The sequence below is a fragment of the Heteronotia binoei genome, chromosome 7 (assembly GCF_032191835.1).
Source record: "Heteronotia binoei isolate CCM8104 ecotype False Entrance Well chromosome 7, APGP_CSIRO_Hbin_v1, whole genome shotgun sequence".
Lineage (NCBI taxonomy): Eukaryota > Metazoa > Chordata > Lepidosauria > Squamata > Gekkonidae > Heteronotia > Heteronotia binoei.
In genome coordinates, this window is record NC_083229.1 from 102,102,830 (window position 1) to 102,121,432 (window position 18,603).

At 41.1% G+C, this 18,603-nt stretch overlaps 1 protein-coding gene across 3 annotated transcripts in view; it reads left to right on the forward strand.

Moving 5' to 3' along the window:
- Window positions 1-18,603, forward strand: part of NFATC1 (nuclear factor of activated T cells 1) — a 202,448-nt gene that overhangs the window by 50,179 nt on the left and 133,666 nt on the right. For all 3 annotated transcript variants that reach the window (XM_060244120.1, XM_060244119.1, XM_060244121.1), the window contains exon 3: window positions 6,242-6,401. In XM_060244120.1, coding sequence (XP_060100103.1) covers window positions 6,242-6,401 — 160 coding nt within the window. The remainder of the gene's footprint in view (window positions 1-6,241; window positions 6,402-18,603) is intronic.

Sequence of the window (18,603 nt, forward strand, 5' to 3'; positions counted from 1 at the left end):
ACCCCCCCCCCCCCGCTTCCCGATTTCTGGAGACCGGGGGGTGAAGCTGCAAAACCAGAAGTCTCCCGCCAAAGCGGGGTGGTTGGGAAGCCTAGTTCTGGCAGACTGACTGGTAAGCATTGATAAGGGCTTCTACAGTGCATATTGTGGGGGGGGGGGGCAGTGGGGGGAGGGAGAAAACCAAAGTATGCCACCCAAGTAGAATTAAGAGCATTTTCCTCATTACCTTTTAAAATTTTGTTTTGTTCCATGGCTTTGGCGTGCATAACCGTCCCCCCCTCTTAAATTTTGGTTTAACTAGGAGGATTTCTTAAAATAATTCTAAAATTGGACTGTGCACATTTTGATACAACTGCCTATCCTTCAGTTCACTTGTCTTTTCTTCTTCTCCTTCCGCATTATGGTCTGCACCTGTCCATGGTTAAAACACTGAAAAGCAGCAACCCCGATCATATTGTATGTATGATTGTTTCAAAGTGTTTACTGTGGGGTGTTTCAGTGATATTTACAAGTGCTCCTATACCCTGCTGAAACCATGCTTAAAGAATCTTGACCCGACTGTACATATTTATTTATTTACAAAATTTATATCCCACCATTTTGCCTAGTCAGGGCCACCAAGGTGACTAAAAAACCAAAATATTATTTTTAAAAATAATAATAAAATCAATTAAAATCCAAACTATTAGACATGTAAACACACAAAAAAAGCAGCAATTAAAACATAGGGTAGGAAGGTCAGTGGGATCACATCAAGCATTTTGGTAGTACTTTTTCAGGATACGTGTACTCGCTATGAGTGAAGCAGCACCCATAAAGAATATGGATATATATGTATGATCTCTTCTGTACTAGTTCTGTGGTTTCAACAAGCATTTTATTAATGCAACAGGGGGGAAGGGATGGAGAGTTTGTGTGACAGACGATGAGGCAGAGGCCTGGGGTCGGGTTGCTCATACCCAGTCCACCTCCCCACCAATGCTTCCTCTAAGCTATGGAGTCTTGTGAGCAAAACTTCTATTTTGTGAGTTACTGGCATTAAAGTTGTGAGCTACTGCATAAATTAGTTTGGGGCCGTTTTTCCTGAGTTAAGACAAAAATGTGTGAGCTGAAGGCTAAAAAACTATGAGCTAGCTCTTACTAACTTAGCTTAGAGGGGACATTGCTCCCCACACATTCAGTGAACTTGTGGGCTGCTACCTGTACCAAGCTTGTGTCTAGGGTTCCCAACTCCAGATTGGGAAACTTCTGGAGTTTTGGGAGTGGAGCCTGGGGAGGACAGAGGCCTCAGTGGGGTATCATGCCATAGAGTCCACCCTCCAGAGCAGCCATTTTCTCCAGAGGAACTGATCTCTATAGTCAGGAAATGAGCTGAAATTCTGGGGGATCTCCCTGTCCCCCCTGGATGCTGGCATCCCTACTTGTGTCCTTCTGTTATGCCATAGGCAATACAGGCACAGCTCCTGCACCCCTGAGCATCAGTGGATGGTCCTGTGCTGATCTTTTGTTTGTACCGAACCTTTCAGTAAATGTAGGGCTGCTGGGGTTTTTTAAAAACAACAACAACACCCCTTGTCTTATATTTCCAAACAAAGCCAGGATTTGAACCCCACACATTGTCTATAGAATAAGAGTGAACAATTTTGGTTTAAATAGCATAGAAGTGACTAGGTAGATTATGTAGCCTTATTAGTAATATATTTTTGCTATTAATTTTTAAACTGGCAGGCTATTAAATTGAGCCCATAGGGTTGCCACCCTCTGGGTGGTGGCTGGAAATCTCTTGGAATCACATCTGATCTCCAGGCAACAGAGATCAGTTCATCTGGAGAAAATGGTCACTTTGGGAGGTGCCCCAATGAAGTCCCTCCCGTCCCCAAGCTCTGCCTTCCTCAGGCTCCACCCCCAAAATCTCCAGGTATTTCCCAACCTAGAGCTGACACCCCATCTCTTTTCCATTCATAGCCATTTTATGCATACAGATTAAGCAAGTTCTTAAAAAAATTATATGGACAGAAAGGGCATTCCACACAGAACAAGTCAGGAAATCTAGATTTGCTGCTGAAGGTTTGTTTGACTGCAAGTACAAGCAATCCTGTGCTTCAAGGAGTGTATTTGTAAGAAGGAGGTATTTTCAAACACATTTGTCTCATTCACCATTTACATTTCTGAGTGTATCCTTTAAATTTTTTAAAAAACCCTAATATGTGATGAAATAATACCTTCCACTCATTGTACATCTGCCTCAGTATTTCTTCACGTGTTCTTTTCGTGTAAAATCCCTGTGTGGCATGATTGGAGTCTGTCTAATCATAGGAGCCCCACTTTTCACAAAGAGCTTTTAAGGTCTAAATATAAGCTCAGTATCTCTTCCTTTAACTCTACTGTGCTGCAGGAAATTAAGTGTACAATGAAGATAACCTAGTATAGGAAATCACACTAGCAAGCCACAGCCCATGGAACTGTTAAAAGCATCATGCTGCTTCCTCTATCAGGAAAACTACAGTTAATTGTACACTTATTATTATTGGTCAGGACTTGTAAATTGCAAAAGAATTTTAATGATGGGTTGTAGGCTTGAATTTTATGGCTGCCTTGTAATGAAATGAACAACTTTTTTTTAATCAGCATTTCAGCTGCCATTCTGAGATCAAAACAGGAAAAAGGAGTTTTTTGTGTTGTTGTTTTTAATCAGCTATTTTTCCATTTTTATTTTTGTTGGAACTTTGGAGAGAATATCTTTGTAATGATGGAAGGATTTTTTTTAATTACCCTGCAAATGTCATAATCTGATAAATATTTTGTCTTTAGTTACAAGGGAAGGGAGAGAAGGGGCAGAAAAAGCCCATTATTTTGCCCTAATATAAGCAGAATCACCTGCTTTATGGTATTCAGTGATCATCAGCATATGCAGAGGTGCTCCGTGTTTTGCAGATTTCTGGTGCAGTCAAGCAAAGTCTCTTGAAAGTTATCCAAGAACGTTTCAAACTGCAGTGTATATTGTGAGCAACACAAGAAAGTAGACAGGCCTTTCAGAATTCGCTAAATGTGTTCGATTCATGGTAGTTACCTCAAGTTGCTAAATAGGTTAGCAGTGACACAGTAGCATGCTCCAGTTATGAACATTTTGCTTTACTCTTTAAAAATAATCATGGTTTTGACTGAAGTTGGGGAGAATATGTTGTCTGTCAGTTGCACCTTAGGGAGATTTTCCTTAATGCAATCACAGGGCGGGGGAAGGTCCTTAACATGTTTGCAACATTTGTGTCTCTGTTTTTTGGATTCACAAATAAGAACTGAGCTGCTTGTAAGTTACAGCAATAGGAGACTGACTTCACTTGAAGAGTTAAAAGTCAATGTTTGTGTTTGAGGCAACATTCTGTATTCTGAGCCTGAGGATCAATCTTTGTTTCCTCTCAGCACTTGGTTACAAGGGGGTTAAGAAAGATATAAAATACAGTGTGATATCTTATTTGAAGATTCAAATATTGGAATAAAAATTGCTATACGCGTTCTTGACATAATTGTACATTACATGATCAGTTGGGGGGTTGAGCTGGGGCTCGACCCCCCAACTGTTTTCAAGAAGGTTAGGAACAAGCAAACACTATGCTTTATGTACTAGTTTCAGAAAGCAAGCGTTCATAAGCATGACCTATTTAGTAGTTAAAAGTTCAAGTACAGTGGCACCTTTAAGACCAACAAAGTTTTATTCAGTATGAGTTTGCGTGCAGGCACACTTCTTCAGATAAAATGAAATTGAAGAAAACCATTCAAACTTATAGATAGGGCTGAACAGCAAATTAGTATATAACATTATGAAGGCATTTTGAGGCTAAAAGGAACAACAAGCCAACTATACAAGGTCAATAGCTGTATGGATCTAATTAAGAGAGAGCACTAATTGAAGCAATAAATGTGTCAAAAGAGGAGATAACTGTGTAAGAGAATCTTTTATAATTGTGAGAAGTTAACTGAGATTTAGTAGTGAAGAAAGTGGTTCTTAATTGGTGTCCACCAATGTGTTTTCTGGCACCCACTTGTTTTTTCCCCAAAACAGGGAGTTTTGGCTTTCCTTCATCTCATTAGAGTAGCAAGTACTTCAGAAAAGCTCAGGAATCATAATCTTAGGGTCTGCAGGAAACACCGGAAATGCCTCCATCATAGGACAATCCTTGGATTGGAGCCTCTCTACATTTTGTGATTACTTCTCCCCCATGGCAGCCTTTTTGTGGTGGTGTTTACTACCTTTTCCTTAAGGTACCCAAAGGCTCAACAAATTTGAGGACCATGAGTTAAAGCACAATTAGTGTGTATTAAGTGATTATAAATATGCTTAAAACAAGAGCACCTTGCTTGACTGGACCACCCAAGTCTACCTATCTCAGCATTCTTTGCCAAATTCCCAGCGGAACATAGATACCATTCTGGGAAAATGGTCAACAGTTCACTGGTAAACTGTATTCTGATTTATCATTTCTGAGTTATAGGTAGCCAGTCTGTCAATCTGTGCTACTTATAGTTTAGACAACAGAAGTATATGCCATAACTTGGATAAGAGCAGGAAGGTCCATAATCTTGGCTAAAGCATGATCAGGTTATACACTCTTGTCTCCCTCTTTAGAATTGCATTGTAACTTCTTCCCAGCTCATTATAAAGCTAGTTTTGCAGTTTAGGACAGGAAGGCTTTATATGTACAGTAGCTCACACTTGAGATTTATGGCACACTTTTTAAAAAAAGCTGGCTACCACTTCCTTATAACAATAGCATGAACTTGAAATTGTCAGTGTCATGCTGTCACTTGGGCTCATAATTCTCCTCAAGCAGAATTCAGAGTAAGCACTGTTTTCACATGGCTGAAATAATCTCTGTCAAGCTTCTCCAACACCATTTTTGAGCTGTATAAATTTATTAGCTCTATGTCAGGCATGCATCAAAAGAGTGAGGTGATTAGATCTTCATGGGAGTTTCCCTTGAATCCACATTAGAACTCCAGCTAGGTGTGTACAAAAGTCTCTGAAAAAAGCAGATGTTGAATGATTGGTAGAGCCCATTTCTGATAATACCTCTTGTCCAACCATGTTGATGGGCTGTGGTACAAGTAGGCAGGGAACCATAGTAGGTTGAGGACACATAAGGTATTTCTTGGCTGAGGATAGGAAAGATAAACTCTTAGTCAATGTTCTCTCTAAGCTATGGAGTCTTGTGAGCAAAAATTCTGCTTTGTGAGCTACTGGCAATAAAATTGTGAGCAAGTGATTTGGCTACTGCATAAATTAGTTTGCTCTGGGACCATCCTTCCTGAGCTAAGACAAAAATGTGTATGCTATGAGTTAGCTCACACTAACTCAGCATAGAGGGAACATTGCTTTTAGTGATATTTGTGTTTCAGATACAGCTTCAGATTGTTAGGAAATAGCTACCATAATGATCAGATTCCCAGTTGCCATGTTGAGTCCCTTTTAGAGAAAGACAGGTTTATAGTGTTATAAATAAATAAATCTCTTTCAATTCAAATGTATTTGGTCTATGACCAGTACAAATCAAAGTTTTTTAAAAAATACAGTAAATTAAATAGAAAAATACAAAGGGTCATACCTGCTGATATAATGGTTAGAATTTACTATAATTTAAGGTCCATTCGTAAAATTTCTCAGTGAATTTTGCAAGCCACTGTGGAGGGGGGGGGAGTGCACAACTAATATATGTAGCAATGCTGGCCCCAGAAAGTGAGACATGTTTGGTCAGTCTTGTGCTGATGAGGAGGTTTATAGAAGTTTTGTATTGACAGCAGAATTTTGATGTGAGCAAAAGATAAACTTGTTTGAATGGAAGTTGAATACACTGAAGTCCTGGTACTCCCCAAAGTCCATTTCAGAGTAGAGCTGCTGGTATAGGTTTTCCATTTCTTACTGATCACCTCTGTACTTTTTTGATTAATGGACTGATACATTAAGTGGATTTTCTTTAAAAAAAACACCTTAGAAACATTTTTCCATTTTGTTTAAGCATCTGATAGCTCCTGGCTCATCAAATCTGCATCATCCATAAATCTTCATAAAATAACCATTGCCTTTTAAATTACTTATGTCATGCCATTATCTCCACTGATGAAATTTCAGATGTAAGATGGTGAAGGATGAACTGCTAAACATGGTCTCTAAAGTAATAGCGTGAGATTCTTGTGGTTTATGATAGTATGCTTGTTAATATTTAATCCTTGTCGTTTTCCATTACAGTCCATCCTTGCCTGCTCTGGATTGGCAGTTGCCATCTCACTCAGGACCTTATGAACTTCGGATTGAAGTGCAGCCCAAGTCCCACCACAGAGCCCATTACGAAACAGAAGGGAGTCGAGGGGCTGTGAAGGCATCTGCTGGGGGACATCCAATGGTGCAGGTAATAGCTTTTTCAGTGCAACAAAGCTGGCTTGTTGTAGTTGTTCTGAGAAGAACATATACAGAGCTCTTTGCATGCCCTTAAAAACATTTCTGAGAGTAGTTAGTGTTCTCTCTCCATTGCTTAACCTTTTGTCACTTATTGAGCTAATGAAATCTCATCTTTTATTGTTTGCAAGTACTGTGTTGCACTGAGCGTAACTTTTCAATGTCCCAAAAGAAGACCACATGGATCTGATTGTATGCTCTGTGAGCTGCTTGTATGCATTTGTGGTTGCAACCAAAATGCTTCTGTGTGCCATTAAGTATGTAAACCTTGCCACCTGGGTCTTGTCTAAAGCTGCAGTCATATACATAATTGCATATGTTTCAAGCTCATTCATGTAAGTGGATTTAGATGTGCCTAACTCTACATAAGCTTGTACAGTGTTTTCCTACACCAGTGGTGGGAGAGCCAAATAAGTACTTCCTGGGCAATAGGGCAGATCCACATGGCGATTCCCTTGTTACAGCAACGTGCAGAAGCATTTTCACCAACCACCATATTATATTATATATTATTATGTATTATATATCAAAAGGTAGGTGTCTTTGGTAAAAAAGTGTATATATGTTTGTTGGATTTGGGGGAAGCTAGCTAGTATTTGGAACAGTAGAAGCTTACAAAATATTTGCTTTATTAGGACCTGACATTTCTGTCATGTGGAGCGCATTTATTTAATTGCTTTCAGGGAAAAAAATCTTTCTTGAAACTTGTTCTGTGCTCATTCTTTGAAAAAATTGTGCAAGTTTAGGAATAGTTTTCAGCTGGGAACAATTTCAGTTCTGTTTTCCAGAGAGATAGCTAATAGAGGATGAACCAAATTGTGCACAGTTGTTTTGTTCATTTACCCAAGTATGGAACGTTCTGTAATTTATCTTTCACTATCATCTTTAGCTTATTCAGTGCACAAATTATTTAACAATTCCTTCTGTATTTTTGAAAACCCACATTGAATGATATCTAAAGTGAAATTTGGAGCTATAAGTCTGTTCCATGAGTATGTATTTTGCTATATTCCTGGAACAGGGAAATGTAGAGGGGAGGCACCAATTCACAGTGGCCAGCTTGACATTTAAAATTTCCACCCAGGGTGACTGGAAAAAACGGAGTGCAGTGCCAGCATTTAATTGGGCTAAATGTGTCCAGGCACTCCCCTGCAATCGCTTGTTACAGTGTGTGGAAATGAAATGAAGCATGCTGCATGTCTCTGCCTAGGTAGCCATGTGGAATAGAAACAAATGTCAGATATGGAGAAGTAATGAAGAAGCTGAATCTATTTTTCAGTCCCTAGAACAAGTGGAGCTGGTTCTTTTTGGCTTTCCTGTGTTCTCCCTTCTCTGCAGAAAATAAGACTGTATTATGAAGGGTCCTCCCACCCCTGGTGTTTTTTCACTTATTCTCAGCAGACTCTCCTCCATCAATTGACCACTCACATTTGACCATTCAGACGCAATAAAGACGTGCATCTGTGGCCATTTATCTATATGTGTTTTGAGATCATGGACAGGGAAAAAATATCACCAGAAGTCAGGGCCAGCCGCAGGCTATCAGGCATTCTAGACAAGGCTAACTTCTGGTGCCCCTCCCCTGCACTGATAACATCACCAAGTCACATGGGGGGCACCAAATTTGGCACCCCTAGAAGACCAGCACCCTAGGCAATTGCCTAGTGGCAGGGCTGTAGAAGAGATAAGCACAGCTCTGTTGATGTTCCTTCTTCTGCACAAATTTGAAAGGTACAGGAGACCAGTCCTGTATTGCAGTAATTGCTGTTAAGATGGTGTTGGTTTTGCCTGCACATCTGGAGCTAGATGCAACCACTGCCACCCCACCCACTAAAGCTTTCCATCCTGTGCAACACCCATTTTGGTACGTTGTCGTTGCTGTGAATGGAGTTGGAATGCTCATTGCAGTACAGAAAATGCATCTGATAAATGCTACACCCACTCCAACTGAGCCCTGATACTTGCTGCTTCCCTCATTATGGCATCTCTTTCCCACTGCCACTGATCCGGGCCAGCTAACTAGTGATAGGTTGGATATCACCTGTTTATAAGGAAGAACCTTGGCATTGTAACTGCACTGATATATACTTGCTATCTTCTGAGTGAATATGCATACAGTCACATGTGCCCTTAATATATTTCACTCCTACGTGTTTCTCTTTACTTGTTTGAGTGTTTGGCTACCATGGCAGCCCAAGTTATCATAAAGATTTCTAAATGCTTGGAGAATGAGATGAGCTGACACACCTTGAAAGATCTAAAAATGCTTTGAGAAACTGGCTAATCAAAGGTGCTGGTTAATTGGGCACTATGAGGTAATGCTTGGCAAAGCGCTTCATACCCAGTCTCATAAAACTTCGCTACTAATCATAATCCTCCTCAGAAATTCAGTACTTTTCCTGTCAAGCTGCTACAAGGGAGAGAGAAATGCTTTCTATTCTGGGAATTTTTTATTTCAAATTCTGCCCTCCCACTAACATCCTGTATGACTCTAGGCAGCAATTTAATTTCTTCAGTAGTGTTTATGTGCATAAATTTTTCATATTTACAGACTATCAGGTATATCAGTGCAACATGTACATGTACAATGTGCATAAGAAACATAGGAGGAAGTAAAGGGCTGTCTAGGGCTAAATCCAACAATCCTTCCTTTTTTGCAGTGGGCAGTGATCATTATTTTGGGCTTGTTTCTGGACAGGCACACACCATACTAGGAAATGGCTGAGAAATATTAAGGAGTAAAGAGTGACAAAAACAAGAGATCGATTGAAATCATAAAAGAAGTGGAAACAAGTCCTTGAGACAGCCAAGAACACACACTTCCCATAATTATAGGGCTCATTTAGATTACTGGTCCAGTATTAATGTCCTTTGTGTGTTGGGGGGCAGGCCTAGGACTGAAGCACATAGCCCCACAGGGATCATGTCATGTGTGGAAAGAACTGTGGGTACTGAAGAAAAATTGTATATACATAGATATTCACAAATGCCTGGAACAGCATGAAATTCATGGTCCAGTCCTGAAATACGTGTTCCCAGGGCCAAGACCTACACCCACTTTATGTACTCCAGGTCATAGTTTAACATACACTGTTACCCAAACGCACATGAAGAGTGTCCCCTTCATGTGTAGAATTGTAACTTGAGTCCTGGGATAAAGAGGGATAATTTGTTGTTCGCACAGTACTTAGTCTAACAAACTACATCTCCCATGGAAGGAAAGATAGAAGGTAGACAGATACTTAACCAGCAGCAAGTAACTATATCTACCTCTGTATGTCTTTACAAGAGAGTAGAAACAGAAAAGGTGGTCTATGCTAAACGTGCATGAAAGAATCAGGAAACAGTCCAGTTCAGTGTTTCACATTTGCAGGGTCATGACTTGGTACCTGGCCACGGAAGCCTCACTACAGGGTCACAAGAAAAGCCAAAGCTAGCCCTGCCCCCAACAAAGCTAGCCCTGCCCCATCTCTGTGTTATGCAGAGAGGAGCTGGGCTGCCTCTCCTTCCTTCTCCCCTGTTTGAGAGAAAAACTGGCATCCATTGGCACTTTAGACACATGAAGTGTTCTTCAAGGTATGAGCTTTCATGTGCTTTGCAGTATGTTCTTTTGGGGAGATTTCCCTGGGAGGCTTGGGCAGCAAAGAAGGGTGTGTGGTTTTTTTTCAGCCGGGAGGGGTGGGGAGTGGGCATTCCAGTAATTGTTTTTTTTACCAAACGACCCTTGGGCAGAATTTTTGCTGTCTGGGGTCATCTGATAGTGAGGAAGGCTTTTTTTTCTCCTCCCCCCTTCTTTCTTTCTTTCCCTGCAAGTGATGCTCTGTGTATTCTTGGTGCTGGGGGGGGGGGAAGCAACAGTGGGAGGGCTTCTAGTGCCCTGGGTCCACTGGTGGACATTCTGGTGCTTTTGGGGCATTGTATGAGGGAATTTTGGACTGGATAGTCCACTGGCCTGATCCAACATGGCTTCTCTTATGTTTATGTTCTTTCTTTCCATGTCTTTCTTTTCTTTTCCTTCCATTTCATTCTTTCCCTTTCTCTTTCTTTCCTTCCATTTTTGCTGGATGAAACTTTTCTGTTCATCATACTGTTGTTCCAGACATAGGAGCTCTACCAATGAAAAGTTGGCACCCCCAGTTGTAGCCAGGTGGCCTTCTATGAGATTTCTGTGTGAGTGAGTGAGAGTAAGAGGTGTGGGGCAGAAAGAGATAACTGGAGATTACTGCAGTATATCTCAACAGCACTGGAAGAGATGGTATTTTGAATTTGGCACCATTTTACTGGTCCTGCTTTTAACAGCTATCTGACACCAAAATTAAACTCCTCCTGTAGATATTAAAAAGGATGAAAGTAGTTCACTGGCTAAATATCTGCACAACAGGTTGCTTTTAAAGGCATGGGGAACACAGCCAGTAAAAAGCTGCAAGCCCCTCATAAATATCCTTTTTGGGATAACTGCAGAAAAGCTTATATGAACTTCATATAACTTAAAATTAATTCATTAATTGGAGTACAATTCTCTGCTACCTTTCACAGCAATTTCCCAGTGTTTCAACTAAAGAATAGTATGAAAAATAACTGTCAAAAGATTTTCTTGAAACCAAGCAAGCTTGGTTGTAGCTTGAGGCAGTGTTCCAGTAGTAGCAGCTGAAGGAAGGGCCTACTAAATGTGTTAGCATATTTTGAGATAGAGCAACTGCCGTGGCCCAGTGTGAGTGGTACACAGTGCTGGCATTCCTGTTGGCAATGGCAACAGCACTCCCAACTGCATACACTGGCCAGTGCTGTTGAGGAAGGGATGTGTAGGTGGTGCAGGCAATTGAACATGGGCCTTAGGAGTGCTTGCAAGCTGGAGAAGAATACACAAACAGATAGGTACATGCAGGTGTGGCGGTGAAAAGAGAGGACCACCCACTTTTCCCCCCCATTTTGGCTCAGCATGAGTTTCAGAGAGATTTTTTCTGAAAATGAATTTACTTTCAAAGAAGAGACAGGTTTGGGGGAGTGCCCTGGAAGTGACATCACAGGAAAAGGTGGAGTTTTGGTTCAGTGTGCCCCAGAAGTGACATCACTTGGTCCTTGGCACCACAGGAAATGACATAATTCCTGTCTCCCGACTCCACCCCCAAAGTCTCCTGGCTCCACCCCCAAATTTTAGTGGGTAACGAAGGACAAGTGTAAAAATAACCAGGCCACAAGAAAGAAAAGTTTGGGAAACCCTGGTCTAGTTGAAAAATTCCATTGCTCATACAGGTGACTCCAAGCACACATGCTAAGGAAGAACAGCAGGAACCCATACAGAGAGTTGTGACCTGGAAGACCTAGCTATGATAATGTAATGCATATACTTGAAGAAAGATGCAGCCATGTAGACACCAGACAAGAAAAAGTGTTGTCCTGTCTCAATCCTTCTGAGTGAGACAGAGGATAAATATGTTGATAAATTCTTTATTTGTGTAAATAATAGAATTATACTTCAGACATGTTCCTTTTTATTCCTGATCCCATTAGTCTAGTACTCCAGATAATCATGTTAGTTCTATGAAGTGGAAGCACAGCAACACCATTAATTGTCTCACCCCCAAGATAATGTGGGAAGTCCTGGACCAGGAGAGAGGAGTCTAAGGTGCAATTTTATACCTCATGCCAGTGTCTTCCCTTGGTAAATGAACAGGAGCCACAGCAACTGTGTCCCTATGTTGTCTCAAACTACTCCTGTTACCCAGTAGTGTGAGAAAGAGCAGCACTACTAGCCCCCATACCACTGGAATAACACAAGAATCCAGGCTAAGACAAGATTGAAATATCAGTATATCAAACCTGACCCAACTCCATTTTGAGACAAGCTGTATTGTTTGTCCCTTTATCTGTCCTGTGAAAAATACTTCAGAATTTTCAAAACCAGGAAGTGTGCACACACTCTACATGACTAATCCGTAAAATGCAAATTAGGCAGTGGAGGCCTTTTGGGAAGACACGTGAATTAGGATATGCCAATTTACTGTACAGGTTTAGACCCACATAAAAGGTAAACGTAGTGCAAACACCAAGTAGTTACTAACCCATGGGGTGATGTTGTAAGCCAAAATGCCCTCAAAACAAGGTTGGGGAATTAGTCAGGTGAGCACCTGGCTCACTAGGGATCGTTTTCCCAATGTATACAAGATTAACCAACCAGAGAGTAATGCTTAAATAATGGGGACTCTAATTAAGTAAAACAATTACAATTTATTCTAGAAAATATAGGCATAAATACAAGATAGAATACTCATACAATCATACATACAGTCCTAGGAAATATATAGAGAGATATAGAGGAACACATGGGTAGACAAACAAGGTGATATTTACCTATCGTAGTCTTCAAGGAAGGCTCCAATGGCGACAAAAAAGGACGAGGGAAATGGACCCAAAACTGTGGCCAGAATTGGGGATGGATCTAGACAGAAGAACTGGGGTACTGTTAGATGCACACATGAGTGGAGTTGGGTCAGAGGTTAAATAGACTACCTTAGACCCTCAGGGGCTGGGAGGTATAGGGGAAGAGAAAGGGGAGGCTCTGCAGTGACCATAAGGCTGGACTTCTGCAGTAGCCAATAGAAAGTGCATTGGTGACACCTAATTGGGTGCTTGCTCTTGACCAATGGATTTGCCTGGATCCTGGATACCTGAGAGAACTTTCAGATTGAAATGGACCAGGGGAAGGCTCCAAAGTGACAGTTGGGAAGAAGAATAGAAGTGATTACTGGGTGGGGAACACTTAAGATTAAATGGACATATCTAAAAAGGTGACAATAGAGAATCAAATGTTGGCCTAGGTAACACCCGGTTTACAATGGAACTTGGCTTTTGGCTGAAGATGGTCTTCCTCTTCCTTAGTCTTCTTCCTGGCACCAGTCTTTGTCCTGGGTTTCGTTAGACAAAGGCTTGAGTGGTCTGGCAGGATCCATGGCTGGATAAGCTTGATTGCCTTATGCAGAAGTTGAAGCAGCTGTTGGATATGGAGTCAGGAAAACAAGATGGATTCTGGTGGTGTTAGCCTTTGGTTCATGGAAACAGGCTGGAAACATGGTGGCATGGCTTCTTCCACTGCAGCGGCCAAGACTGGGCACACAAAGAGGAGCTGAAAGCTTGTCTGTAGTTCTGGCTAACACCCATCTAGAGATGTAGAATGCTGCTGCAAAGCTGAGGCTTATAGTATCTACATAAGCCTTAGAAACTGTGGGCAAAGTCCACTTCTTAGGGCAGATGTGTGCAAGTCAAAACTCCAGCAACCCTGGCCAACCATACTGGTGATCACAATGTCCATATGTATGAAAAGTAGAAGGCTTTTCCTTACAATGTCACATCATGACATTTTCTTGGCAGACTTTTAATGGGGTGGTTTGCCATTGCTTTTCCCAGTCATCTACACTTTACCCCCAGCAAGCTGGGTACTCAGTTTACCGATCTCGGGAAGGATGGAAAGCTGAGTCAACCTTGAGCCACATGCATGGTATAAAATTTATTAGTACCCAACAAGGCTATGCTGTTGAATATTGAGGGCTGATTTGCTTCCCCCCCTTTAATACTATTACTCGTAACTAAAGGCTGGCTTCAGTGTTCCCTCTCTGAGTTAGTGGGAGCTAGCTGACAGTTTTTTAGCCTCTGGCTCACACATTTTTTTGTCTTAACTCAGAAAGGAGGGCACCAGAACCACTTAATTTAAGCAGTAGCCAAATCGCTCACAGCTTTAATGCCAGTAGCTCACAAAGTTGAATTTTTGCTGACAAGACTCCACGGCTTAAAGGGAACATTGGTTGTCTCCAAAGGCTATTTTCTGTCAGCATGAGGTGCTTCTTCCAGCAGAAAGGATATGCATGGTTTTCAGTTATTCTCCTACCCCTGCATATCTTGCTTTACCACTTATGATATTCCATGGGGTACCCTGCCACCTGGAGTAGCATTTTGAGGAACTCAGCAGGATTAATTGGGGGAAGGAGGTAGAAAATTCCTTTTCCACCAGCCAGCTTCTACTAATGCTACTTTGGATCTTTCCTCTACCTTGAAAAGAGTGTGACACCTTATTTTTTTCAACTTTTTAACCTTCAAACCCTAACTTCTGATTAAGAACCTCACTAATAAGATTTTTTTTCTCATTTTAGATGGATGGATATATGGATAGATGGGGAGAGAGAAAGAGAGAGAGATGAGTGGATAAATTTAGATATATAAATAGATATAGATATATAAATAGAATATCTAGGTAGAGGTTTCTATGTAACAAGAAGGAATCTTATTTGCATTGGGGAGGTAAAATAAAGATGGAGAGATTAATTTCTTACTAGCTTCGCTTGGTGGCCTGGCCAGGTGAGCTATTATTATTATTATTAATTTCTGCTAACTGGAAGGTTTATTGAATACAATTCACATAGGTTTGTCTCAGAACATTTAAGGGTTTTAATAAAATTTCCTACACAGAATTGTGCTGAGAGGTGCTGAGTCTCACCAACATCTTCCCATGCCTTTCAGTAGCTAAGGTTCAGCTGAATGCTGCCCAGCACCAAGACCCCTTGTCTCTGTAGCCAGTGAGCAGCTGATTTAGGTGAAGTCCCTTCATCCATAGATGCCTCAAGATGCAACTGACTTTATTGCCACAGTCATTTGTAGACTTCGTGGCTTAGTAGTCATGCTATACCTATCTCACTTTATCTCCTAACTTAAACCATTTAGATCAAACATATCTAATGATGGTGTGCTTTGTTGCACTGAAATGCCACTTTGTTTTTTAGATGTGCAGTCAAGTTACTAGATGAAGGGTGTATGGGAGTCACTTTACACATTCACCTTACATAATGGGTAAGGTGTTGTGTATTCCATTTCCTTCTGGATCTTTCTGGCATAGTTGTTAATTTATCCATTTCTGTTCTGATCTTCTTTCCCCAAAAGTTTGTATTGTTTTATTCTGTCAATCACAGACTCTTCCTACTTCCTAGATACCCTAGTGTTCCTAGAGGATGCTTGCTTCTGTCGCTTCTCACAGAGGCTTTGCCAGTAGAAGGGTGGGAACATTGCCCAGTGTTTTTCCTTTGATGGTCTACCACCTCTGCTTTTGTCGTGAATTGCAATCTGACAACAGAGGGCCACACCATCAAGACACAATCTTTAGCCTCTTGTTTTTTTCCTGGAAGCCATCGCAAATAATGAACAAACAATAAGATGTGAACTAGAACTGAGTCCTCTTGCACATTTTATCCCAGAGAGGGTATCTTGAAGGATAAGCAGAGATCCACTGATGTTTCAGCCGTGCTAACAAAAAATGACATATGGGAAAGAATCTGAAAGAAAATGAGCAGATCGAAAGAAAAGAGTCCACCCATACTCTGAATGAAACATAATGCACAGTGGCTATTTTATGCTTCACATCAAGAAGGCAGATTGGACTACCCCACCACAAAAAAAAGAAAGAAGCCCCAGTGAGCAGTGATTCAGTTTATCTTGACATGATGGTCTTCCTTGTATGCTTTTTGTAACTTGCACTTGAAAGGAAATGTTACCTCTATAGCCGATGGGGATATTTGATCCTTTTTTATGGTGAGAGAATAGAGAAATTGGCAAACACCTGTTAGCCAGGTTGCCATTAATAGCATGCAGCCACAGAACTGTGCTACAGTCCAGACAGAGGCTATGTTTTATAGCTTTGCTTTAGACAGCCGTTACTTCTCAAGAATAAATCTAATCTGAATGGCTTTCACACATCTCGCCTCTGCATAGTTAAAGCTGACCTTAGAGTAGCAGACAGATAATCAAAACCGAAAAGGAGAATAGTCTGGCAGATGTGTTATGAATATTATTGCTGCTGTAAATGTAATAAATGGTTGTGTGGTTCTGCATCATTAATATATTATTTGGAGGCAGGGAAAGATTTCCTACCTCACATAAAGATAGTTGCTGTATAACCAAAGCTTACTAAGATGGCTAGATCTAGCCTTCCCCAGAACACTTCTTTCAGAAAGTAAAAGTGCTGGGAATTATAATTTTGAATGATTAGAGATTTGCACGGAATGTAGTTGTGTTGGCTTCTCACAATGAGACATAGTTTAAAGTAATGAGTAGTCCAATAAGATGTTATGGGGGGGGGCATGATTGCTCTCTCTAAGTATTTGAAGAGTTGTCACTTAGAGGGCAGCAGAGGAGAGGACTAGTAATAATGGGTTTAAATGAAGGGCAGGAAGGTATCAATTGGATATTAGAAAAAACTTACTTATTGTAAGAGTTGTTCAACAGTGGAATCAGCTACTGAGGGAAGTGGTGAGCTGCCCCTCACTGGCAATCTTTAAGCAGCAGCTGGACAAACACTTGTCAGGGATGCTAGAGGCGGATCCTACATTGAGCCCCTGGTAGACTAGATGGCATGTATGGTCCCTTCCAACTCTATGATTCTATGTATGCAATGAAATATGTATAATTTTTATTAAGATATTTCTTCCAGGCAGAATATTTGAAATGAAAATTAGTTGTATTGTGACTGGGTGACTAATGCTTCTAGTCACTCTATGGTTAATGTGTGCTGTGCTAAGCCTGAGGGTCCATGGGTTATGTCCACTGGAGGGGGGGGGACAGTGGGATGTCTCTCTCTTTGGGCATAATACTATCAGTTGGATCCTATCTAAAACTTCTGTGCATTGGGAAGCTTCCATATACAGAAGCACAACTTTTCCACCTCTCCCTCCTGTTTCAGCCTGAAATCCCCCTCCCAAAAATGCTGCTTCTGGGTGATGGGGGCCACAATGCGGGGGGGGGGAATTGGAGAGCTGCAGCAGGAGGGCAAAAATGGCACAGATTTCCTCTCCCCCAGCAGAATCCAACCCTGTATCTATTACCATGTACTATGAAACTAACAGCATTAAAAACTGACCTTCAGAGTATACAAGGCAGAGTAGTTTGATTGAAAAGGCAAAAACAAAAAAGCCATCTATATTTGAAATACCAAATGCCAGCTTCACAATGCAGATTTGTGTTCCGTATCTTAATTGGAAGTTCCGTCAGGAGTAGCTTCTTTGCCATGGCACCCCTACAAAAGTGGTTCCTTTGCCCACACATCTTGCTGCATTACTATTGGGATGGGTTTATTTACCTCTGGGGGATATCTGTTAGAGACCTAGAATGGCTGCTTTGGAGAAGTAGAAAAGTGAGGGAAATTTATTTTTTAATTATAATTCTTGGCTCTGTATATCCAGGAAAAAAACAGACCTGCTTGTTGTAGATGGTTATGTGTACTTAGGATATGTTCAGGATTTTCAGCATTTCTACAATTTCTATTCCTGTGACTTATAACAACAGCATCACATGCCAAATTCAACAGGTGAAATATTTTCTGGTATGGAGAATAACTATGTGAGGGGGGGTGGAGTTTTACCTGCTTCCATTCTGTCAGATGCACCACAGTTTAAAGGAGCCGGAGTAAGTCTAGTTAAAAGAAAACAACAACTGGCAGCTCTGAAGGGATGGGAGTTTATCTTACTGAGAGCAAAGAGAGTAGGTAGGGTAAGGAGATTTGGGCATGTTTTTACAAACATTTAAAATAATACAGGAACTGTTGGTGCTACTAGAATAGGGTTGGGCTGATGGGGGAGAGCTAGAATGATTGATAAAAATGGAAAGCGCACATCATTAGTTAATTATATATATCAGTGCCACCTAGATGGCATAATTAGGGCGGGGATGTTCTGGCAGAGAGAGTTATGAGAACAGGTAGGTGGATATGGAATTGGTTCTTGATTCCTCTCCCTCACTTATTCACTAGTTTATAATATAAATAGGACTTGTTTTTGGCACGTCACACGGGCTTCTCAACCCGTCCTCATACAACCTCAGTCTTAGTTTAATGGATCAGTCCCCTGATGCAGAAGTCGCACATGCATCCTGTACCCAGATGCAGATCTTCTTTATAGAGAAGTAAGTTCCTCAGGTGGTTGCAGTGATTTCAGCCACACTAGAACACCCTCTTCTGAGTTCTGCAGTGTTTTGGTTGATGTTTCTGATGTGTTGTTTGCGGATCCAGGGGCATAAGGGGGGGTGCAGATAAGGAATGATATGATGGACTACTGATAATATTAGGAATAAAAAGGTCCTAGCTTTATTGAATACACTGCAGGAGAACTGGGGCGGCATGG